Here is a 26058-nt window from a genome sequence, read left to right as displayed (position 1 = left end):
GTAGTTAACTATCACTCTGAAGCAACACTATTCAAAAGAAATCTTCACTATAATAACTGAAATGTTAAACATAGAATTTCATAAGTCATGACGCACTCGTATTAGGTAATCTACTTATTGCTTATTTATTACTATGCATTAAATTCAGCCTTGCACCATTCTTCTTCAAAACAACTGGAGTTTGTCGTAATTTTAGAATTCTGTAGAAATATTCTGAATTGCCTATTAATTTCCCGGTCCTTTCATAATCTATTTACGGCATTTCCAAATCCCCATTACTGCCATCCCTTACTTCACTCCTTGCTATCCTTAAGCTTTCTCCCCTGTTTAACTTCATTCTCCAATTAAATACGTTCATTCTTCCCGCCAAAATCTGGTTCTAGCTAGTTCAGCTTATATCAACTTCTTCTCCCTTCAAATACTGTAGCTCACACTCCATGCACGCGCTATCTAAAATTAACTCTGTTTCCTTGACAACAGCCAATCAAATCCAATCAGAAGAATTACATAAATTTACCTTCTCTTTCAGAAATACAAATAATGAAATAACTCATAGTTCATATAAATCACATTCAATCATAATAAACACAAATTCTATAATATACATGCACAGCTTCTTATAATATTATTATATAATAAAGTAAATTAAAAGAATAATATTTTTATACAGAGCCTTTTTATTACTATTACATTACTTAAGATTATATTATTAAATAATAATAAACAAAATTCAAGGCAATTATATGAATAACACACTATAAGCAAGAGACAAACAATATTTACAAGTCTTGCCTTTGACATGGAGGATTATGTTGGATTCTGAAAGAAGTATTAACAATTTTCATTTCTCTTCATTTAGAATCCAACACCAGGTAGATACCCAACAGGGTGCACCACGAGAAGATGAGGATTGGACATTAGGTCAAAAGCTCTGGTCAGTTCTCCACATTCCTTTAAAGGCTATGTGGAGGTCTCCTCTCAGTTATACAGCTTTGACCTTTAAGCTTACTGTATTTTAGAGCTTGGCGATTTGTGTAGCACAAATGAGGAAAGAGTGCAATGTATCATCATTAGCCAAACTGCAGAATGAATTGCAGTTAAAACTAATTCAACTCAACAGAACTGAATAAAGGCAATGTCAACATAAGAGGAATCAATGAAAGGTGTTTTAAGTTACCAATTGAATTACAGAAATGCCACAGGCATACTACTGTTAACAAGATGATAAACATACAAAACTGAAAGAAATTCATATGTAAGAGTAACAGGTGATATACTAGATAATAATAAGATGATATATTATGGTAATACTGATCAGGAAACAGAAGTAGCTATAGTATTCAACAATAAACATGAAGTTAAATTTATTAAATGGAAGTTAATTTCAACTAGAGTGGATGATGATGGAAAATTTTACAATAAGGCTGATTTCTATTTCCTCATAATCATGGAAATGATTATGAAAAAAAAAAATGGATGTGTTTGTCTAGTTTGGACTTATTAAGCAAGTGGAAGGATGTTAGCATAAGCAGGGCATTAGATAAGTATAGAAGATCCATGACTTGGACAACTTGCAGATAATCTTGTAGTCTGCATTATCGTGCAGACTACAAAAGTGCATATACAAAAAACATACATGCAACTACTGAGATAAAGAGCCAATAGGCTTCACTTCAAATTTATTCAAATTAAGTGGATATTGAATCCAACATTATTTTTAGCCAAATAAGAAACTCAAAGATAGAAAACATATCTAAGAGTTTCATGCCGAATATAGAAAACTATAAAAGTTCGACAAGTCCAAGTGTAAGCCAACAGATGGTACATGCTAAGGACAGTGATCGGAGCTTACTCCACCTTTACTATGAGTTTCCCCTGCATGTATCACCTGTTGGCTTACGCTTGGACTTGCCGAACTTTTATAGTTTTCTATATTCAGCATGAAACTCTTAGATATATTTTCTATCTTTGAGTTTTTTATTCGGTTATGAAATAATGTTGGATTCAATATCCATTTAATTTGAATACATGTAACTTATTATGTCTATAAATGAGACTGAGTTTGTTGCCTAGGTGAAAACACCAGTCTCAGATTATAGGCATATATGAGACCTCACTATCAGAGTCTTATATACTAACTGGTATCAAGGGTTAAAGGATACAGTATTTGAAGGAAGGTGCTAATGATATTTGAATACTTTATCTAGTTATGGAAGTTACTTTCTTGACGTTTACTTTCTTGGAGTAAGCTCCGAGAAAGCTATGACTGTAATATTAGTAACAATTTTTCATGTAACAGTGAGCTTCAAAAATCATCTTCAAGTACATAGCAGAGGGTTCATCATCATCACGAACCATGGGCTCACAGCCTGTTGGTGTCTGATGCTCCCTTCACTATCTTCTTCCACTTTGAGCAGGGTGTTGTTACAGACAAGTATAGGTTGCTAGAGATGACAAAACGCCTTATCAAATAAACATGACTGGCACAAAACAAGTAATCATCATGGGTGACTTTAATTATCTGAACATCGATTGATTAACCACAAAATCTTATGAGAAGAATGAAACTGAATTTATTGAGATGTGAGACAACTTCCTCAAGCAGCATGCAACAGATGAAACTCTAGGTCAAAGAGTGTTAGATCTGATTATAGTTCAGAAAAGGTTTTAATTAAAGACATGACTGTTCCTGCCTCTGGCTGGTGATAGTGATCATGCTGTGCTGACTTGGGAAAGTAGCCAAGTTTATGGATGCTGCATTCAAAAAAGGTTACATGCTGAACCACAAAGCAGGAAATTATGACCAGCTGAGGAGTAATAGTAGGTTCTGTCCCATGGTATCACTTGCTAAAGTGGAAGTCTAAAATCTCACATGGATGTTTTATGTAACATGTTTGCTTTACATTCATTATCTGTGAGTAATACATTTCAGATATGTAAATTGTATTCATAATGCATATTATGTGTTATTCAAATCTCTGACATAAGAGCTGATATCAGCATAACACATGTATAACATGAGTTCCACATTGTGAATCTCAGGAAACAAGCATGTGCATAAGGTATAAGATGACGTATAAAAGCTGTTGCTTTTGAAGACAGAGGTTGTCTCATCCAGAGCAGTACAATGTAAGGGCATCTCATACAGATTGTCACACAGCAGTAGTCAAGAAGTTGTCCAAGAAAGTGAGCCGACAAGGAAGGTGTGCTCGTCAACAGGGAAGATATTCATTGGTGGAAAAGGCATTCATCATCAGCCCATTACATTCTCATTGTCAAAAAAGAGAAGTTCGTCGATAGACGGAGGTGGAGACAAAGTGAAGAGAATCAGCAGAAAAGTAAAAAATGTTCTCATTCAAATGAAAAGGAACTGTGCAGCAAATGTATACCGAAATGATGGTTCACTGTGAATACTAAAGGAAATTAGATTTGCACTTGGACTATTCAAGTAATATGTTGCCGTTTTTTATTTAGTAATAAACATTTTGTATTGTTTATGACACCATCAATTAAGTTTCTATGTCAAAAGTCAAAAGACAGTTTAAGTTATAGGAGCTATTAAATGAGCTTATGCATGTTGAGTTAGATGCTAGATTTCATTGATAAAATTAATTTGTGTTTTCAAAAACAATGAATAGGACATGAGAAGGAATTGTTACGTTCTATAATGTTAAATTTAAGACTGGTTATATAAAGTTTTGATTAATTACTACTTGTATATATGTTTATAGTTAAATTAAATATTTAATGAGTTTCATTAATTTGTGTAACAACATAATCACACTGAACATCGATGTACTATTCACCCAAAAAACACGAACCTAGAAATATCTAACCAATAAAGGGCAAAGAATTAAATTATTGCTAATTTAAGCCATGACTGACATAAGAATAAGGGGAATAACATACATTTCATTATACTATAAGAATCTCATACACTCACACTCATTAACTAAATAGCACAGTCGATAGGTAAAATATATAACTTAAAGGGGTGTGAACACGAGAGAAATAAAACACTATGATAAATCTGTTATGAATGTGGCGTAGCTGATAGGATAAAAATCAATATGATAGGATAGAAATTGGATTACAATTTGGGATTTAGCCGACCAAATTGTATTCTTATTGGCTTAAACCAATATACAAAATGATGGTACAACATGACAAAATTTCGTGGCAGCTTGGGCATCACCCGGCTAAACAAGGGCCCCGTTGTTTTTGCCAGGGAACCACGGCGAACAGCAAAAAGTCAGCTACTGGAACAAATCCTAAAACACACCCCAACTCAATATAACCAGAATTGAAGATCGGTACTATCAACATAAGAAGTCTGAGTAGCAAAGAAACGAAGCTAGCTGAGGAATTAGATAAGTACCAGATCGACATAAGGGTGACTAAAACAAAAAAGACAAAAACTGGTGAGATCTTTCTGAGCAATAAATACAAAATGTTATATTCAGGAAATGACAATCAAGGAAAAGAAGGAATAGCGATAGTATTCGAAACAAAATACGAGGCTGATCTTCTTGAATGGCAGGCAGTCTCAAGTAGAGTGATGTGGGCTAATATCAGAATGGGGAAGTGGACAATACGACTTATTTGTGCCCATGGTCCCACAGAAGGTTCTACTAAGGTAGAAGTGGAGGAATTTTTTGATGCTTTAGAAAAAACAACTGACACCAAGAAAAAGGAAAAGTTGATCTTTGTTGGGGATCTAAATAGCAGAGTAGGAAATGATTGTCAGACATACAAAAATATTCTGGAAAAATTTGGAGAAAAGAGCAAAGCTAATAATAATGGCAAATACCTGTTGGTTTCTGCTCAGGACATGGACTGGTTATTACTAACACCATGTTCCAACATAAAAATGTACACAAAATCACATGGAGAGAAGAAGCAAGGAATAAGAAAAGTCTCAGTGACTATGTTATTGTTGATAGTGATGTTTTCTCCCTGGTGCAGGACACCAGAGTGTACAGAGGATTTGAAATTGGAAGTGATCACTACTTAGTCTTGAGCAGGATAAAATTGAATTTCATATTGAAAAGAATAACATGTAAGAAAGTTTGAAAGCAAATAAATGTTGAGTATGCACTCAGATATGAACTGTAGACTAAAATACATAAAGATTATTGAAGAATAAATGAAAGAGTTTGAGAACAGGAACCAAACCTTGGAGATTCAGTGGCAAGCCTTGAAGAAAACCCTGATTGATTCAGCAAGAGAGGCATGTGGTGAGGTAATCTGCAAGGATAGAAAAATCAGAACTCCATGGTGGATACACAAAGTTAATGCGGCAGTGAAGGAAAAGAAGAAAGCATATCAAAAGTTCCTGTCAAATAAGTCAGCTTGTGCTCATAGAAAATACAGAGGCAAATGTAAGAAAGCAAAATACTGTGTAAAACTAGCTAAACAAAAGTCATGAGAGGACTTTGGCAAGAGCATAGAAAATAAATATCAAGAAGGTGGCAAGATATTCTAGAGGTTGTTGAAGAAGCTTAGAAATGCAGGAAACAGTGCCGTAAAAGGAGTTAGAGATGATAAAGGTGATATGAAAACAGGAAAAAAAGATATCCTTGAAGTGTGGAGCAATTACTTCGAAAAATTGCTAAACGAAACAAGCAGTGATAGCTCAGCGGTAAAAAAACACTCAATAGGCATACAGTCAGGAATATATATCCATACTTGAAGTAGAAAAAGCCATCAAAGGCTTGAAATGTGGAAAGGCAGCAGGAGTAGATGATATTCGACCAGAAATGCTGAAGTATGGAGGTATAAAAGTCTTGCAGTGACTGCACTGCATAGTTCAGAAAGCCTGGACACAGGGACGAATTCCAGATGATTGGAGAAGAGCTCTCATAGTACCCATATACAAAAAGGGAAATAAAAATGAATATGTGAATTACAGAGGTATTTCCCTACTGAGTGTTCCTGGTAAGATCTATGCAAGTATACTCGAGAAACGGTTGGGAAGGATTGTGGAAGGGAAGCTTGGTGAAGAACAAGCTGGATTCAGGCAAATGGAGGCTGTCAGGATCAGATTTTCACTTTATGACAAATAGTTGAGAAATCATGGGAATATAACAAAGATCTGTATTTAAGTTTTGTAGATATGGAAAAGGCATATGACAAGGTGCCAAGAGAGAAGTTATTCAATACGCTACAGTTATATGGTGTCAATGGGGCATTATATCAAGCAATACTTAGTCTTTATTTGAGTTGTAAGTCAGCAGTTAGAATTGAAGGAAGTACAGGAAGATGGTTTAATGTTAAATCTGGTGTGAGACAAGGATGTACATTATCCCCTCTGTTATTCATTATCTATATGGATCACGTTATGAAGGAAAGTGGTATTAAACATGATATCAGAATTGTAGATGTTAATGTCAGCTCTTTGCTTTATGCGGACGATGTTATACTTATAAATAAATCCACGACAAGTCTGCAAGATTCTCTGACTAAATTGAATAGCTGTTGTAATAGATATGGCATGAAGGTCAGCTTTAAAAAGACAAAGACAATGAAAATAGGTAGAATTGTTGAAAATGTCAACTGTACGGGGAACCTATGGAACAAGTAAAACATTTCAGATACTTAGGCACGATTTTTAGTGAAGATGGTAAAGTAAATATGGAAAGAGACAACAGAATCAACAAAGCTATGGTAGAAAGTCAATTGAATAAATTCATATGGAATAAGAGAGAAATTAGTCGGAACATTTAATTAGCTGTATACAAGACAGTGTTCGAACCTGTTTTAACTTATGGGTCTGAGAGGTGGGTGAGAAGTAAAACACTTGACCAAAGGCTAGAGACTGCAGATATGAGAGTCCTGAGAAAGATTATAGGCATGAACAGATGGCATCAATGGAAATATCATATTAAAAATGAGGATATTAGGAAAGAACTTGACATTGTCAGCATCCAGGAATGCATTAGCAGAGCTAATCTCAGGTGGTATGGTCACTTAAACAGAATGTGCAGAGAAAGATTAGCAAAACCAGTGTTCTCTGCCAGTTGGTAGCAAAACGACCCAGAGGAAGACCAAGATATAGGTGGATTGATATGGTACAAAGTGCCTTAGACGATAGAAATATAAGATCTGATAATGTTGGAGTCATGTCATGTAATATACTGATTTGGAGGAAAATTGTAGATAGGAAGTTAGTAATTATGTAAATTTTTCATGTAGTACTATCATATTCTGTACACCCCTTGAGAGTACATGTCAGGAATTTGATGATGTTTCATCTTTTTTTTTATCAAATCTTCCTTTTCATCCTCATTTATAGCTTCAATATTATTGGATTAGTCTTGACTTTGGATCTGTATATTGTATTAAAGTTTGTCCATTTACTAAATAGAAAATGGATACTGAAAGTGACAAATGCAGCTCTTGTTAATACTAGTAGATTAAATTTGAATGTAATTGAAGATAGCGAATTCTTTGAAACAATTAATCCTAATCTTGTTATTCCTTCATTTTCAGGAGAGGAAATGAAAATATTGAATCATATTTTAAATATGCAGAGAAACATAAAGAGATAGGGTAATGGTCTGAATTTCATTTGCTAATTATACTGAGGAATAAACTAGTAGGGAAGACAAAAACCTTCTTGAATACTTACCTGTATTATTATTATACATGCACCTCCATGGAGTCCAAAGACTCATCATAGGAGACCCAATACCACTCACTGAACCCATTAACAGAAAATACACTCACAACTGACTCTAGCAACCCATTCCACTCATTCACTACTCTCCAAGAAAAAAATCTAGTCTTCACACCCCTACCGACAACATTCAACTTCCAGGGATGACCCCCTTGTTCTAGTTCCTGTAGCCAATGTCTGAAATAATTCCCCTGCATCTATCCTATAAAATCCTTTAAGCAACAAATGTTTCTATCATATCCCCTCTTTTTCTCCTATCAACCAACTTCTGCAATCCACACACCTTCAATCTATTCTCATAGGGAGCATTCTACAGGCCACTCACCATTTTGGTCACTTGCCTCTGAATCCTCTCCACCACTTCCTCATTCCCAAGAAACCCAAGGGACCAGACTTGACCACAGTAATTCAGATGTGGACGTATCAAGGCCTTATAAAGAGGAATAACAACTTCCTTATCTCTACTTGTTAATGTGTTCTTCAATAGCCAAGTAATCCTATGGGCTACCTTAGCAATATGTCCAATAAACTTTAACTCTCTGTCTACCACCATCCCTAAATCTCTAGCTTCATCTATTTCCTGGAGTGTAGTGCCATCAATGTAATATACAGCTTGTAATCTATTTATCCCAAAATGCATAACTCAAATGATCAGCAAACGACTGAAAATTTCCTTTCAGGTCATTTCCTATATTATTTATGTACAAATTAAACAGCAATGGTCCTAGCACTGAACCTTGTGGCACACCACTAGTCCATTGTTTTCACCTCGATTCTGCCCCTCCATATACCACTTTTTGATATCTATCCAGCAGCCACCTCTTATCTGTTTAACTAGTGTGTATCCATCCCCATTTGTTCTAATTTATGTAACAGTGTTCCATAAAATGGAAGTTCAATGAAAGTGAAAATCATAATTTAAATAAAAAAGAAAGAGATTTTAAGAAAAACTTTATCTAATCCACGTAAACAATCCACCTATATCTTGGTCTTCCTCTGGGTCATTTTGCTGCCAACCTGGCAGAGAACACTTGTTTTGCTAATCTTTCTTTGCCCATTCTGTTAAAGTGACCATACCATCTGAGATTAGCTCTGCTAATGCATTCCTGGATGTTGACAATGTCAAGTTCTTTCCTAATATCCTTGTTTTTAATATGATATTGCCATTAATGCCATCTGTTCATGCCTATAATCTTTCTCAGGACTCTCATATCTGCGGTCTCTAGTCTTTGGTCAGGTGTTTTACTTCTGACCAACCTCTCAGATCCATAAGTTAAAACTGGTTTGAACACTGTCTTGTATACAGCTAATTTAGTGTTCCGACTAATTTCTCTCTTATTCCATATGAATTTAATCAATTAACTTACCACCATACCAGCTTTGTTGATTCTGTTGTCTATTTCTATATTCAATTTACCATCTTCACTAAAAATCGTGTCTAAGTAGCTGAAATGTTTTACTTGTTCCACAGGTTCTCCATTCACAATACAGTTGACATTTTCAATGATTCTGCCTATTTTCATTGTCTTTGTCTTTTTATTGCTGACCTTCATACCATATCTATTACAACAGCTATTCAATTTAGTCAGAGAATCTTGCAGACTTGTCGTGGATTTATTTAGAAGTAAAACATCATCCGCATAAAGCAAAGAGCTGACATTAACATCTCCAATTTTGATATCATGTTTAATACTACTTTCCTTCATAATGTGATCCATATAGATAATGAATAACAGAGGGGGGATAATGTACATCCTTGTCTCACACCAGATTTAACATTAAATCATCTTCCTGTACTTCCTTCAATTCTAACTGCTGACTTACAACTCAAATAAAGACTAAGTATTGCTCGATATAATGCCCCATTGACACCAGATAACTGTGGTGTATTGAATAGCTTCTCTATTGGCACCTTGTCATATGCCTTTTCCAAATCGACAAAACTTAAATACAGATCTCTGTTATATTCCCATGCTTTCTCGACTATTTGTCGTAAAGTGAAGATCTGATAATGACAGCCTCTATTTCGCCTGAATCCAGCTTGTTCTTCACCAAGCTTTTCTTCCACAATTCTTCTCAACCGTTTCTCAAATATACTTGCATAGATCTTACCAGGAACACTCAGTAGGGAAATACCTCTGTAATTCTCACATTCAATTTTATTTCCCTTTTTATATATGGGTACTATGAGAGCTCTACTCCAATCATCGGGAATTCATCCCTCTGTCCAGGCTTTCTGAACTATGCAGTGCAGCCACTGTAAGACTCTTATACCAGCATACTTCAGCCTTTCTGGTCGAATATCATCTACTTCTGCTGCCTGTCCACATTTCAAGCCTTTGATGGCTTTTTCTACTTCAAGTATGGATATATATTCCTGACTGCATGCCTGGTCAGTGTTTTTCACCACTGTGCTGTCATCACTGCTTGTTTCATTTAGCAGTTTTTCAAAGTAATTACTCCATACTTCAAGGATATATTTTTCTCCCATTTTCATGTCAACTTTATCACTCTAACTCCTTTTACAGCACTCTTTCCTCCATTTCTAAGCTTCTTCAACAACCTCCAGAATATTTTGCCACCTTCTTGATATTTATTTTCTATGTTCTTGCCAAAGTCCTCCCATGACTTTTGTTTAGCTAGTTTTACACAGTGTTTAGCATTCTTGCATTTGTCTCTGAATTCTCTAAGAGCACAAGCTGACTTATTTGACAGGAACTTTTGATATACTTTCTTCTTTTCTTTCACTGCCTCTTTAACTTCCTGTGTCCACCAGGGAGTTCTGATTTTTTTATTCTTGCAGACAACCTACATGCCTCTCTGCCAGAATCAATCAATGTTTTCTTCAGAGTTTGCCACTGAATCTCCAAGGTTTGAATCCTGTTCTCAAACTCTTTTATTTTTTCTTCAATAATCTTTGTGTATTTTAGTCTACAGTTCACATCTGAGAGCTGCTCAACTTTTATTCGCTTTAAAACTTTCTTACATGTCATTCTTTTCAATATGAAATTCAATTTTATCCTGCTTAAGACTAAGTAGTGATCACTTCCAATTTCAAATCCTCTGTACACGCTGGTGTCCTGCACCAGGGAGAAAACATCACTATCAACAATAACATAGTCAATGTAACTTTTCTTATTCCTTGCCTCTTCTCTCCATGTGAATTTGTGCACATTTTTATGTTGGAACATGGTGTTAGTAATAACCAGTCCATGTCCTGAGCAGAAATCCATCAGATTTGCCATTATTATTAGCTTTGCTCTTTTCTCTCCAAATTTTCCCAAAATATTTTTGTATGTCTGACAATCATTTCCTACTCTGCTATTTAGATCCGCAACAATGACCAACTTTTCCTTTTTCATTGTGTCAGTTGCTTTTTCTAAAGCCTCAAAAAATTCCTCCACTTCTACCTTAGTAGTACCTTCTGTTGGACCATAGGCACAAATAAGTCTCATTGTCCAGTTCCCCATTCTCATCTTTGCCCACATTACTCTGCTTGAGACTGACTGCCATTCAAGAAGATTAGCTTCGTATTTAGTGTTGAATACTATGGCTACTCCTTCTCTTCCTTGATTGTCATTGCCTGAATACAACATTTTGTATTTATTGCTCAGAAAGCTCTCACCAGTTTTTGTCTTTTTTGTTTCAGTCACCCCTATTATGTCGATCTGATACCTATCTAATTCCTCAGCTAGCTCCATTTCTTTGCCATTCAGGTTTCTTATGTTGACAGTACCGATCTTTAACTCTGGTGATGTTGAGTTGGGGTGTGTTTTCAGATTTGTTCCATTATCTGACTTTTCGCTGTTCACCCTGGTCTCCCTGGCGAAAACAACGGGGGCCTTGTTTAACCAGGCGACGCCCCAGCCAGCATGAAATTTTGTCATGTCGTACCATCATTTTTTATTTTGGTTTAACCAATAAGAATACAATTTGGTCGGCTAAATCCCAGATTGCCAGCCCATCCTCGTTTGTTCAGTATCCAAGTAGATACCAAACAGGGTGCACCACGAGAAGGTGAGGATTGGACATTAGGTCAGAAGCCCTGGTCGGTTCTCCGCATTCCTTTAAAGACTATGTGGAGTCTCCTCTCAGTTATACAGCTTTGACCCTTAAGCATCCCGAAAAGGCGAAACCCTAGTAGAAAATGCAATGAAACTGGCAATTACAGTCAATGAGAAGAAGCTAGTTAACACATTCTTTGAGTTTGCTTTTCGGTTATTTCCTAATGTCTTCACTGAAGATATTGTCTGTGTCAACTAGTTGAATGACTACTATGTTAAAGGAAACTATCATAATGTTAACACATGAGTGATAAAATCAAATGTTAACAAAGTGATGCGGTCAACAGGGTTGGATCATTGGATCAAGATGATGTGGATCGATTATGAAAATTATAAAGGGCAGGTTTGAAGAGTTACAACTGTTGTATGGAAAGCTATATCAGAGTATAAAAAGAAACTGGCTCTGCAAGTAAATGAAAGAATGAGCATGAAAGAATAACTCTGCTGAATGTAGTTGATATTCATGTGACAGATGCAGCGTTGTTCAACTAATTCATGTCCATTTTGCTGGAGGCTACCAACCTGGTGTATGCAACATTGAGCTCACTGCTACACTTTCACTGGATGAAGAAGCTGATTTGTACAAAGAGAACGTACAAATGAGTTGCTGCTGCACAAACTGCATAAGAATTCAGCAATTGGTGCCAATGGGATAATAGCATGGATACTAAAAGAGTATTCAGCTGAACAACCAGAGTATGTAATTTGAGTCTTATAGCAGGTAAGATTTCCAAGGAGTAGAAAGAATGATGATAATTCCATTGCACAAGGATGGGGCAAAGACTGATGTGTCCAACTGATTTGACCTTTCAGTATCTCAAGATTTAGGAAAAGTTAGTTAAGGCTCGTATACAGAAATGGGTTGACAGAGTATCTATGCTTTACATAGATTTACCAAGGGAAAGCATGTTTAAGCAACTTGCTCACATTTTATAATAATATTACTCTTGAGTTAGACAAGGGAAATGGGTATACCATGATACTCTTAGAATTTGCAAAGTCTTTTGACAGCATATAGCATAGAAAACTGTGCATAAATTGAAAAATATAGGATTGGATTGGATTATAAAATATCATTGTGGATAAGAGGCTGGAAACAGATATCCAAAAGTGGTATATGGTGAATGTGATTTAATGTGACTAGTGGTGTATCACAGGGATCAGCGCTAGGTCCGTTTGATTTAATCTTTTCATTAATGACATTGTGAAGGATTTGACAGGTGACATATAGCTGTTTGCTGATAATGCAAAGATAGGCAGTGTAATCAAGAATGCAGCTGATAAGCAGTGCCTGCAAAAGAGTTGCATAAGCTGGAATTGTGGGCATGTGAAAATGGCTGTTAATTCAATTAGTAAATACAAAGTCATGAACTTTGGTGTGATGAGATATCCAAAGTCATATTATACTGGTGGATGGATTATGCTAGAAGAAAGTGATCAGGCTAGGGATATTGGAGTTCAGTAGATAAGAAGCTGAAGTTGGCCAAACAGCAAGATTGCAATAAGGATAATTGCATTGCTGAAGTACACCTTACACTTCCTTTTTTCTTGTGAAGTACACAAGAAAAAAGGAAGTCATTTTGCCTCTTTACAAGGCTATGATATAATCATAATTGGACTAATATGTACATGTGCAGTATCCTGGTTTCTTTGGTGATACTGATACAGTGGAGAGAGTGTTACAGATGATATCAAGATTGTAAAATACAGGTTATGAAGACCGACTGAGAACTTGTGGATTGCAGACTGGATGAATAGTTGGATGAATTTGGGCTTTATATAGAGTTAGCAGCTGTGAAGTAGTGTCTTGTGCAAAAGAGTACACCAAGTTTTTTGGCAGCTATAGAAGCTAAAGTTGAAATATAGTTGTACAGGAAAGATCAGAAGTGCAAGTCAGTCCAAGGAGAAAAATCTAATCATATTTGGATATCTCAGTATTACTGAAGGTAAGGGAAAGGGATGTGAGCTCTTTCTTGTGAGAGACCAGACATTGAAATTACAAGGTTGTCTCTGCCCAAACTGGTCATAGCTAGGAGATCTGAGTTCAGGTTCCTGGTCAAGGTAGATCTTAAGGATTTTAATACTTGAGCACTTACAGGTTTGTCAAAGAGTAAGACAGTAGGTGAAAGAACAAAATCCGAGTGATACTGCTGCATTGGTGGGGAAATCTGAGGAGAGTGACCTGTCAACCATGACACGTAGTGAGCGACCAGTGAGAAAGTTGGTGATCTTGCAGAGCATGGAAGCAAACCATAGGATGGCAGCTTGGCGAGTAGGTCCCTGTGCCAAACCCAATCAAATGCCTTTGAGATGTCGAGAGCAGCCACGTGAGTTTCTCCAAATTTCTCTTGCAATCTAAGATCAGCTGTAGATTGCAAGTGGTGGAATCCATACCGCTGGTCATTGATTAGTTGGTGTGTCTCTAGATGGTTCAAGAGTTGGAAAGTAATTCATTGGTTGACTTTTATCACCTTTCTTTGGAATGAACTGGATGTAGACCTGCTTCCATGTTGTAGGTCAGATGCCAGTTGAATAGGATAGATTGAAGAGGTAATACAGGATAAGTGTTAGTTCTAGGACACAATTTTTTTAACACAATAGGTGGGGCAACATCAGGACCAGATGCTTTGTTTGTGTCCAGGTTGTTAAAGATTCTTCGGATTTCATTTTGTCGAAAGACTATGGGAGACATGAAGCAAGCCATTCTTAAGTAGCGGAGAAAATTTTTCCCAGGTCATCAATGTAGGAATTGGAAGAGAAGAGTGATGCAAGTAAGTTCGCCATGTCTTTTGGTGAGGTGACTACAGTACCATTTGAATGTGAGAGTGGTAGAAACCTGGGTGGGCAGAAGTTGCCCCCAATGGCCTTGACAAGGGCCAGAAGGAGTGACCTCACTATTGGAGTATTTCAACTGAAGAAAGTCGAGTTTAGGGTAAGACAGTTGAAGGTGAAGAAAAGGTTTCTGGTAAGAAAAGAAAAGTTTCTGGCAAATAAGTCAGCTTGTGCTCAAAGAAAATACAGAAACAAATGTAAGAAAGCTAAACACTGTATAAGAACATAGAAAATAAATACCAAGAAGGTGGCAAGATATTCTGGAGGTTATAATAAGTTTAGTTTAATCCTTTATCCAAGTGTGAGCAAACAAAGTTTGCGCCTGAAAGTATCTTCAGGACTGGGGTAAGGTAGTGCAACACTAGGCAACTCGTTGCAAAGGTGAAGAAAGCTCTCATCACTCCCATCTCAGTATCTCCCATAATGCAAAGCACATCTCCTTGCGGATATGTGTAATGCTATGCATTAAGGCAAGGGACACTACCCATACCGGTTTCGACCTTTATTGAGGTCTCGTCAGTGGGAGCCAGGCCCAGTAGTGGAGATACAAAGGCAGAAGCAATGAGAGGTCATCCTAACCTATAGGAGTTGCCAAAGTCTGCCTTTGTATCTCCACTACTGGGCCTGGCTCCCACTGACGAGATCTCAATAAAGGTCGAAACCGGTATGGGTAGTGGCCCTTGCCTTAATGCATAGCATTACACATATCCGCAAGGAGATGTGCTTTGCATTATGGGAGATACTGAGATAGGAGTGATGAGATCTTTCTCCACCTTTGCAACGAGTTGCCTAGTGTTGCACTACCTTACCCCAGTCCTGAAGACACTTTCAGGCGCAAACTTTGTTTGCTCACACTTGGATAAAGGATTAAACTAAACTTATTATAGTCTAACAAGTGAAAAATAAACTCTCAATATTCTGGAGGTTGTTGAAAAAGCTCAGAAATGGAGGAAAGAGTACTGTAAAAGGAATTAGAGATGATAAAGGTAGCATAAAAACTGGAGAAAAAGAATGTATGGAGTAATTACTTTGAAAAACTGCTAAATGAAACAAGCAGTGAGAGCATAATGGTAAAAAAACACTCAACAGGCAAGCAATCAGGAATACATATCCATACTTGAAGTAGGAAAATCCATCAAAAGCCTAAATGTGGAAAGGCGGTAGATGATATTTGACCAGAAATGCTGAAATATGGGGGTATAAAAGTTTTGCAGTGGTTACACTGCATAAGTCACAAGGCTTGGACAGAAGGTCGAATTCCCAATGATTGGAGTAGAGCTCTCATAGTACCCAACTATAAAAACAGAAATAAAGCTGAATGCGAGATTTATGCAAGCATACATGAAAAGGGGTCGAGAAAGATTGAGGAAGAGAAACTTGGAAAATAACAAGCTGGGTTCAGTCCAAATAGTTGAGAAATTGTGGGAATATGACAAGATGCCCAGAGAAAAGCTTTTTAAAACACTGCAGTCGTATGTGAATGGACATTATATAGAGCAATACATAGTCTATATTTAATGTCGGTCAGCAGTTAGAATTGAAGGAAATACAAGAAGATGATGAAAAATCAGGGGTAAGACAAGGATGCACATTATCTCCACCCTTATTCATCATTTATATGGATCACATTATGAAAACAACTGGCATTAGGCTTTATGTTAGAATTAGAAATGTCCAACTTAGTTCTTTGTTTTATGCATATGATGTTGTACATATTTAGCGCAAGTCTCCAGAATTCTTTAACTAAATTGAATAACAGTTGTAACAAATTTGGCATGAAAATCAGCAATAAAAAGATCAAACTATGCAAATAGGCAGGAACATAGAAAACTTCAGGTGCATTCTGAATGGAAATCTTATAGAACAAGTAAAATATTTCAGCTATTTAGGCACAGTTTTTAGTGAAGATGGCAAGTTAAATATGGAAATAGATAACAGAATAATCAAAGCTGGTACAGTGGTAACCAGCTGAATAAATTTATATGGAATAAGAGAGAAATTAGCCAAAACACCAAAGTAGCAATATACAAGACAGTGCTCAAACCAGTTTTAAGTTATGCATCAGAGAGGTGGGTTAGAAATAAAGCACTTGATCAAAGACTAGAGGCCACAAATATGAGAGTTCTGAGAAAAATTAGGTAAGTGAACCGATGGCATCAATTGCAGAATCTTATTAAAAATGAAGATATTAGAAAGAATCTTGACACTATTGGGTGCCAATACACCCGTTTTAGCAAAACAGATGTTTGATGCCAAGATGCCAGGAAAAAGACCAAAGTCTAGGTGGATTTATTCAGTCAGAACTGATTTGGAAGAACGAAATGTTAGATATGACAATATCAGAGTGCTTACAAGTAATAGCCTAATTTGGAGAAAAATTGTTGACAGGATAATGTAATAATAATGTAAACTTAATCACGTAGTGCTGTCACAGTAACCTGAACACCTCTGGGATGCGTATCTGGAAATTGATGATGATGTTATTTTTCCTCTGTCCAAATCCACCCATCCTTGAAATACAACCATCTCATCTCAGGGTAGAAAAAATGTATCTAAATATTCTATATGCTGCTGAGAAGGCAATTTGGCTAACTACAACTTCTCTCACAATCTCTCCAGCCAACATTTCACAGTCAGTTTCTCCATTTGTCTTTTCTACAGATATTTTCATAGATGATGTTTCAGCAGAACTAGCATTTATCAATAAACATACAATAACATGAGCAACATCTGCTCAATATCTTTTAACAGTTGAATTGCTGATTCACAAAACCTGCTACTCCCATTCATCATTCATTCCATGTACTTCAGAAAAGGCTTTTCCATGAAGTAATCCCTAATGACAAGTTCCAATTCTTTGACAAGAATATCAGTAGATTACTTTTGCCCTTGATGCCCAACAAGACATGGCACTGATTTTCTATACATTTTTTTTTTTTTTTTTTTTGCCTATGTATGTATTGGGGGTGGGGGGATACATATAATATATCACAATATCCTACATCCTCACAACTTTACTATAAAGACATTGCTATTGTATAAAGGATTTCACTGCCTTTCAGCAAAAAATGTTATATAATCTAATTATATATTATGCAAAAATACATACCCTGTATTTTTTCCAGCAATGAAATATCAGATACTTCTGGAGGAAGACTGGCAATTTTTTCTCTTACTGCTGCATCAGTAGAAGGTGCATTTTCTAAATCCTGAAGTGCTTTAATTAGTTCTTCAGCCTTTACAAATATATATAAATAAATTTAACATTTATAAAGTCTTCATGAATAAACAGCAGCAGAAAATATTGGCAACTTTATATCAATATCAATGAGTAATTAAATGAATAATTATAAATATATATATATTTATAATTCTGAATCCTGTCCACTTAAACAACAATTTGAGTTATAACATCCCAGATAGCCATGCTGCAGTTATTCAATATTGGCGTTCACGTGAGTCTGCACGCATACTTGCAATAAACAATGGCACACCTGTTAGAACAACTTGAAAAAATACGTTTTTTATGTATCAATTATGTGTGGCGATTTTTTACCTGTATTTTCAAGTTTTTAGATACTTCAATGTTTATTACTATTCTCTTCCTTTAAGAATACCTGATGAAGGCTATCATAAGTCGAAACTAGTTGTATTAATCTTATTAAATCTTTATAAGTAATCTCGGTTTTTAAGTCATTAAATCTATTTAAAAAAAAATATATATATATATATATATATATATATATACACACACACACATCCTTGTCTAACACCAGATTTCCCATCAAACCATATTCACGTGCTTCCTTCAATTCTAACTGATGATTTACAGCTCGAATAAAAATTAAGTATTGCTTGATATAGTATGCCAACAGATGTGAGACCCTTCGACACTTCTGCACATGTCACAAGAAGGAAAATCCATTCCGATAACAGGGTAATCAATCAGTCTTTTGGGATGAGTTTGCTTATTATTACAGGTCGTAAAATTTAGCTTTTCTTTTACAAACATTGTAGTTTTTAAAGTAGTAACTATTTTGCTTGTATAACAGTTGGAAGAAATGTACATATAGTATTAACAAAATTAAGAAAGGTATAACATAAAATAAAAATTTAACGAAATTTATTTTTAAGAAAGTTTTGTATAAAATAAAAATAATTATACAGAAAAACAGAAATTTTTTCAAATGAACTTAGATATTCTAAACTTACAGTTGAGAGAACTGAGACACTTTAATGTCCTAAATGATTAATTATTCATGACTTGTTGTGACTCTTTAACAAAACCATGCAAAAAAAAAAAAGTTTGAAAAAAAATACCATTATCAGATCCTTTTAATCTTCATAGTCATCAGAATCGGTGTCCAAATCACCATCACTTAAATTGATCACCAAAGGTTCGCATAAGTCTTTGCTAATTCCGTCTCTGTCCCAATACATATTTTCCAATGAGGTGACATGAGAGCAATATTTTTTCCCAGTTTTGAACTGTAATACTTTAACACCTGTTCTTCTGAAAGCTTAAAATGTTTTGACATATCAATATCCCCAGTTACGATGCGATGACAAATGAAATTTTTCACTTCTGCCCAAACATACTTAATAGCATTAATATCACAATGATATGGTGGTAGCCTCAAAGCCAGGAATCCATGCTCTTAAAGCATCATGTTGAATTTAAATAGTTTAGTTGTAGGCGAGTTTCTTTTGACCAAGTTAAGCCATTCAATTTTTTGCATATCTGGGGAATGAGAAATGTTATTTGCAGAGAGCCAATCCATAAGAACTTGCTTCTTATTAGACCAATTTGGAACTTTATTTAATTGAATGGAGTGATATGAAGCATTATCAATCATAACAACGGAATTTTTAGGAAGGTTTGGAATCAGTTTTTCTTCTGCCCGCTTTTCGAAGATCGTAGAATTCATTTGCCCATGGTAATCTCCAGTAGTTGAATTGATTTTGTATGATAAGTTTGAATTCAGTAAAAAACCAATTTCTCCACCTGCACACAAAATTATTAAGTGCTGCGAGGCATTACCGGTTTGTAGCACTCCACGTTCTTCTTCAGATTGCCAACATTTTCGAAGTTAAATTACTGTCAATCCAAGTTTCATCTATATACACACGAGTCTTTTCTCCTCCCTGAAACATTGTATTGCTCTCAAATACTGCGTTCTAGATAATAACAATGTCACTCCGATCCATGATACGTTTCCTTTTATTCTGGGAATTTTTGAAACAAAATCCAATTTCATGAAGTATTTTCCTTAAAGTTTCTCTCTTCCCAGAAAAATAAATTTTTTTCTTCAGCACAGGAATCAATTTCAGAACAGCTGGTACTGTTTTCTCAACCACATAAAATTCGTGAATAGTACTTCTTATAACATCTACATCAAAATCATTCAAAGCTACATTATTGATGGTTTCTTTCTCTGGCACTTTTTAGGAGATTTAAATTTTGGCTTACATTCATCTTTTGATTCCCTATGAATTCTTTTAACAGTTGACACTGACTCCGATACGCAGACAATTGCTCTTGCACGTTTTATGACTTGAGAAAGGGGAACAAGGAGACTGCCTTCTAACGATTCTTTTTCACAGAATGTCAGCACATTATTCAATACTTTTGCAAGAGCTACTGAAAGGTTTAACACCAACCAGAATTTGTTGATTGTACTCGATCCATCATACAAATTAATAATAAAAAAATGAATACAAAAAAGTGACAACAAAAATCAAGCTACTACTAGTACTGCGACAGACAAGAAAGTACGTGATTTCGCGTGTTAGCGACTAATTCGTACATCCTTCATTTCTTTCGTCCCTTCAGCATGAATCGATTATTCTTGGCAATTCGCAAAGCGAAGCTCTTACAAGTGTGGCCATACTATATAATGTCACATCAAAGAATCTTGCAGACTTGTAGTAAATTTATTTAGAAGTATAAAATCATCCACATAAAGTAAAGAGATGAGATTAACATCTCCAATTTTGATATCAGGTTTAATACCATTTCCTTCATAATATTGCTTGATATAATGTCCCACTGACACATAAAACTGTAACTGTAGCATTTTGAATAGTTTCCTTCTTGGCACCTTGTCATATGCCTTTTCCATATCTACAAAACTTAAATACAGATCTTTGTTATATTCCCATGATTTCTCAACTATTTGTCGTAAAGTGAAAATCTGATTCTGACAGCCTCTATTTGGCCTAAATCCAGCTGGATCTTCATCAAGCTTCCCTTTCACAATCCTTCCCAACCATTTCTCAAGTATACTTGCATAAATCTTACCAGGAACACTCAGTAGGGAAATACCTCTGTAATTCTCAAATTCATTTTTATTTCCCTTTCTGTATATGGGTACTATGAGAGCTTTACTCCAATCGTCTGGAATTCATCTGCCTCTGAACTATGCAGTGCAGCCACTGCAAGACTTTTATACCTCCATACTTCAGCATTTCTGGTCGAATATCACCTACTCCCACTGCCATTCCACATTTTAGGCATTTATTGGTTTTTCCCACTTCAAGTATGGATATATATGCCTGATTGCATTCCTGTTAAGTGTTTTTGACCATTGTGTTGTCACAGCTTGTTTCATTTAGCAATTTTTCAAAGTAATTACTCCATACATCAAGGATATCTTTTTTCCAGTTTTCCTGTAACCTTTATCATCTAATTTTTTTTACTCTTTCCTCCATTTCTGAGTTTTGTCAATAGCCTCTAGAATATTTTGCCACCTTCCTGATATTTATATTTTATGTTCTTGCCAAAATCTTCCCATGACTTTTGCTAGTTTTACACAGTATTTTGCTCTCTTACATTTGTCTCTGTATTCTCTAAGAGCACAAGCTGACTTATTTGTCAGGAACTTTCAATATGCTTTCTTCTTTTCCTTCACTGCATCTTTAACTTCCAGGGTCCATCATGGAGTCCTGACTTTTCTATCCTTGCAGACAACCTCACTACATTGCCTCTCTGGCTGAATCAATGTTTTCTTCAAGATTTGTAACTGAATGTCCAAGGTTTGGTTCCTGTTCTCAAACTGTTTCATTTTTTCTTGAATAAAGCTTGTGTATTTTAGTTTACAGTTCACAACTGAGAGCTGCTCAACTTTTATTCGCTTTAAAACTTTCTTACATGTTCTTCTTTTCAGTATGAAATTGAATTTTATCCTGCTCAAGAGTAAATGGTCATCCCTTCCAATTTCAAATCCTCTGTACACTCTAGTGTCCTGCACCAGTTAGAAAACATCACTATTAACAATAACATAGTCAATGAGACTTTTCTTATTCTTGCCTCTTCTCTCCATGTGAATTTGTGCACATTTTTATGTTGGAACATTGTGTTAATAATAACCAGTCCATGTCCTGAGCAGAAATCCAACAGGTATTTGCCATTATTATTAGCTTGGCTCTTTTCTCCAATTTTTTCAAAATATTTTTGTATGTCTAAAATCATTTCCTACTCTGCTATTTAGATCCCCAACAAGGATTAACGTTTCCTTTTTCACTGTGTCAGTTGCTTTCTCTAAGCCCTCCAAAAATTCCTGGACTTCTACCTTAGTAGAACCTTCTGCGGTACCATAGACAGAAATAAGTCTCATTGTCCAGTTCCCCCATTCTGATATTTGTCCACATCACTCTACTTGATAATTCCTACCTTTCAAGAAGATTAGCCTTGTATTTAGTGTTGAATACTGTAGCTACTCATTCTTTTCCCTGTGATCTATTGCTTGAATATAGCATTTTGTATTATTGCTTAGAAAAGGAGATTCTTGGTGATCATTATTTACAATCTCTGAATCTGAACTAGTTTCAAATCATCTGATGCTAGAGATAATTGTGAATTTACCTCTCTCAATTTATTCTATTTACAAATTTCATTTCTGTACTTATCAAATATTTCACTTAAATTATGTTCTAAATTTACAGAAACAAATTATACAGGCCGAGATTCTTTATTTTCACTAACTAAATTTGAGGTATTTTCACATTCTTCTGGTTTATTTAATTTTAAGTTAACTAATCCATGATATTCTGCTACTATTTCATCCATATTGGAGTCTTTATAATTATCACATTAAAGTACATTATCTGAATTATGTACTTTAGGGTTTTTAAAATTTCTTACATGATTATGTTTTGTTTTACCAGAATTTAATTTTCTACTTTCCTGTATATTTGAAACTATTCCCTTTCCTAACTATCTCTTTGTGAATGAGATGCACAATTAGTATCAGGAAAACAACCTTCATCTTTCAGTATTTTATTGATATTGTCTCCTGAGATAATTACATTTTTACTTCCCAAAAAGTACCTTTTTAACTTATCAGAGTATATATTTATAACTTTACTAGGATTTCTCACGTCATGAATCCTAAAATGCACTGAAGAAAATTGGTCTAAAATTCTATATAGACCTGAAGTTTTGCTTCCCAATTTCCCTACCTTTTTTATACTAGATTTATCACCTAACAATACTAAATCTTCTAATGCAAATGACTTATACTTTCTGAAATGATTAATATACTGTCTGGTTTTATGAAATAAGTAAATTAAGTTCATCTACTAACCTATGAGTAGTGAAAAATTTATCTACTACTGTTTCTAGGTGCTCAATTATGTTATTGTATCCTGTATTATGAATGAAACACGTTCATTAGGAAAGATTGGACCAAAACCATATAAAGAAAAAGATGTTTTTTTTTCTTTGATAGCAGAATGAAAAGCAGATCTGCATGCAAATAATGCTTGAGAAAGGTATGTGTCCCAATCATTCATTTTAGTGTTTGACAGATTGGAAAGTATTTGCTTTATATTTTTATTCAGAAACACATACCATTCAACTGGAGGGGGGGGGGGTAAGATGTAAAAATCTTTTTAACATTAAGTAATTTACAGAATTGTAACAACAGTTCAGATGTAAAATTTGTTCCTTGATCTGAGAGTTCCATATCTACAAATAATCATATTCAAGAACTTTCTTGTAACAGCCTTTGCAGTTTGTCTTTCATTAAAATATTGGTACCAACTGAAATTATTCCTGTGACTTGGCAGAATAATTTCAGTTGGTACCAATATTTTCACTTTCACCTTTCCTTTTTCCATTTGTCCAGATAAGAGTAATCCATCTTAATCTTAGGTTTAAAAATTTATCTGAGTTTCACCCCACAGGATCATCTTTCTGAGCTTGAACAATACTATCCTTTTCCCAGATTTGTGAACTAGGTTCCTATTTCATATTATGAATAACATGAATTTTGGACTTCTCTTCATCTTGTTTCAAATGGTTATCTCTAGATGATTCATCATCATCATATCCTAGAGATCTAGATAAGTAATCAGCTACTATATTTCTTTTTACTGGAATATAAGAAACATCAATATTATATTCCTGCAGTTCCAGTGCCCACCTAATTATACGTTGATTTTTATCTTTCATAGTACTTAGGAATGACAAAGGTGTTCAGATCTTATTTTAATAGGTTGTCCTAACAATAAGGATCTAAATTTTCTTAAAGGAAAACTTATTGCTAGTGCTTCCTTCTCTAAGGTTGAATAGTTCAATTCAGGACCTAATAATTTCCTACTAATAAAAGCTACTGGCTTAAAATCTTCTTTCTATTCTAACAAAGAAACAGCAATGCAGTCATTTGAAGCATCAGCAGAAAGAAAAATTTTCACCAAATTTAGGATAAATGAGAACTAGAACTTTAGCTAATGCCAGTTTTAGGTTGTCGGATGCTTCTTGCTGAGCTTTACATCCAGTTGAATCTAACACCTTTCCTTGTCACATACATTACTAGTATGTGACAAATTAGGAATAAATTTTCTATAGAAATTTAATATGCCGATGAATCTACGAACTTGCCTAACTGTTTTTGGAGGTTGGATGATAATATGCCTTCTACATTTGACTGAGTTGCCATAATTCCTTTGTTACTGATTTTATGACCCAAATACTCAACTTCTATTAAGAAAAATTGGCATTTAGAGAACTTTAAAGATAGATTTGCTTCATCTAATCTCTTTAAAACATTCCACAGTATTTTACAATGGCTATCTAGATCCTTTAAATAAATCAGAAGATTATCCTGAAAACTGATGACTCCATTTCCCAACATATCTAATAAGACAGAATTCATTAAAGACTGGAATGATGTAGCAGAATTTCTTGCACCTTGTGGTAATCTACATAGCTGATATATCTGCCATCTAGTAGTAAATGCAAAGTATTTTCTGTCTTCTTTCTTCAAAGGGATCTGAAAGTAGCCAGAATTTAAACTAAATTTTGTAAAATATTGTGCTCCTTCCAAATACATCAATAATTCCTCAATCTTAACAGAAGGAAATCAAAAACCTTATTGATGGCCTTCAAGTTTAAGAGAAATCTTAGATCGAGGGTAGATTTAAATAATTTCAGAATTCTATTCAGTCTTTCTTCAGTGGTGTTTGTTGATTCCATTGAATTCTTCACTAGGTTCTCTTTTATTTCCTCAATGTATTCCTCTCATCTTTCTTTAGAGTCTCAATAATAAACACTTGATCATTATCATTAGTGTGTTTAAAAACTTCAGGAGACTGCTCTAATTTTCCTTTGTCACCTGATGTCCTGCCTAAACAGTATTCTAGTCCACACAAGGACACTGTACCATCAACAAAATTACATGCAAAAGCATAATGTTTCAGATGTTTCAGAAAATCAATTCCAAATATTACTTGTACATGGAAGAACTATTAATGGATGACAAACTTTTAAAAGAAAACAAGGAATTGAAATGAAATAATTTATTTGCTTATCAGCTGAAAATTCTGATTCAAATATGCTATTGAGCTTAATTGGATAACTTAAAACTGAAATGTCATGTTTTCAATAAACATGAAATGTCATTAAAACTGTAATTTGGATGTTGTTAAGCTATAATGAGTGAAATATGTGCACTTGTGTCCAGTAAGATTTCACAAAGGCACATTTTCCATAAATCCTTATAGAACTGTCAAAGGATTATCTCTATTAGCATAATAGAGAGTTAATGATACATCAAATTCTCTTTCAGGGTTTGAGCTATCTTTAGCTTTACCATGTTTAATGAATAGTTTGACGTTTCTGTTCTTGCAAATATGATATATTGGAATAATTTTTTTCCAAAATTCTCAGATTTCTTATGTTGAAAACAAAGTTTATCCCTAACAAGTGTTTAGCAAAATGACCAAGTTGTTTATTGCATCTAAAACATTTTTGAGATGCTTTATTTCTGTCAAGACCATTAGATTTGCAAGAGAAAGATTGATTATTTGTAAGATTCTCAGATATTGTTAAATCAGATATCATCTTAAACAGAAATTCCTTTCCTTTCACAACTGGTCTCCTGCTGTCTTTCTACCCCTTCACTAAGAAATGGTTTTAGTTCTTCTATTTTTCAAAAATAACATGACTGTACCTTGGACTCAGATTCTGGAACATCTTCAATT

The 26058-nt window shown here is 34.9% G+C and overlaps 1 protein-coding gene across 2 annotated transcripts in view; it reads right to left on the bottom strand.

The window, feature by feature from the left end:
• The window catches only part of LOC150103482 (regulation of nuclear pre-mRNA domain-containing protein 1B), a 202048-nt gene that overhangs the window by 91513 nt on the left and 84477 nt on the right, over positions 1-26058 (bottom strand). For both annotated transcript variants that reach the window (XM_090397488.1, XM_090397487.1), the window contains exon 6: positions 17684-17810. In XM_090397488.1, coding sequence (XP_090253614.1) covers positions 17684-17810 — 127 coding nt within the window. The remainder of the gene's footprint in view (positions 1-17683; positions 17811-26058) is intronic.

The sequence above is a fragment of the Typopeltis vanoorti genome, chromosome 9 (assembly GCF_054136105.1).
Source record: "Typopeltis vanoorti isolate ZY-2024b chromosome 9, IOZ_Tvanoo_1.0, whole genome shotgun sequence".
NCBI lineage: Eukaryota > Metazoa > Arthropoda > Arachnida > Uropygi > Thelyphonidae > Typopeltis > Typopeltis vanoorti.
Note: the sequence above shows the minus strand (reverse complement) of the source record. Positions and strands in the feature narration are given on the sequence as shown.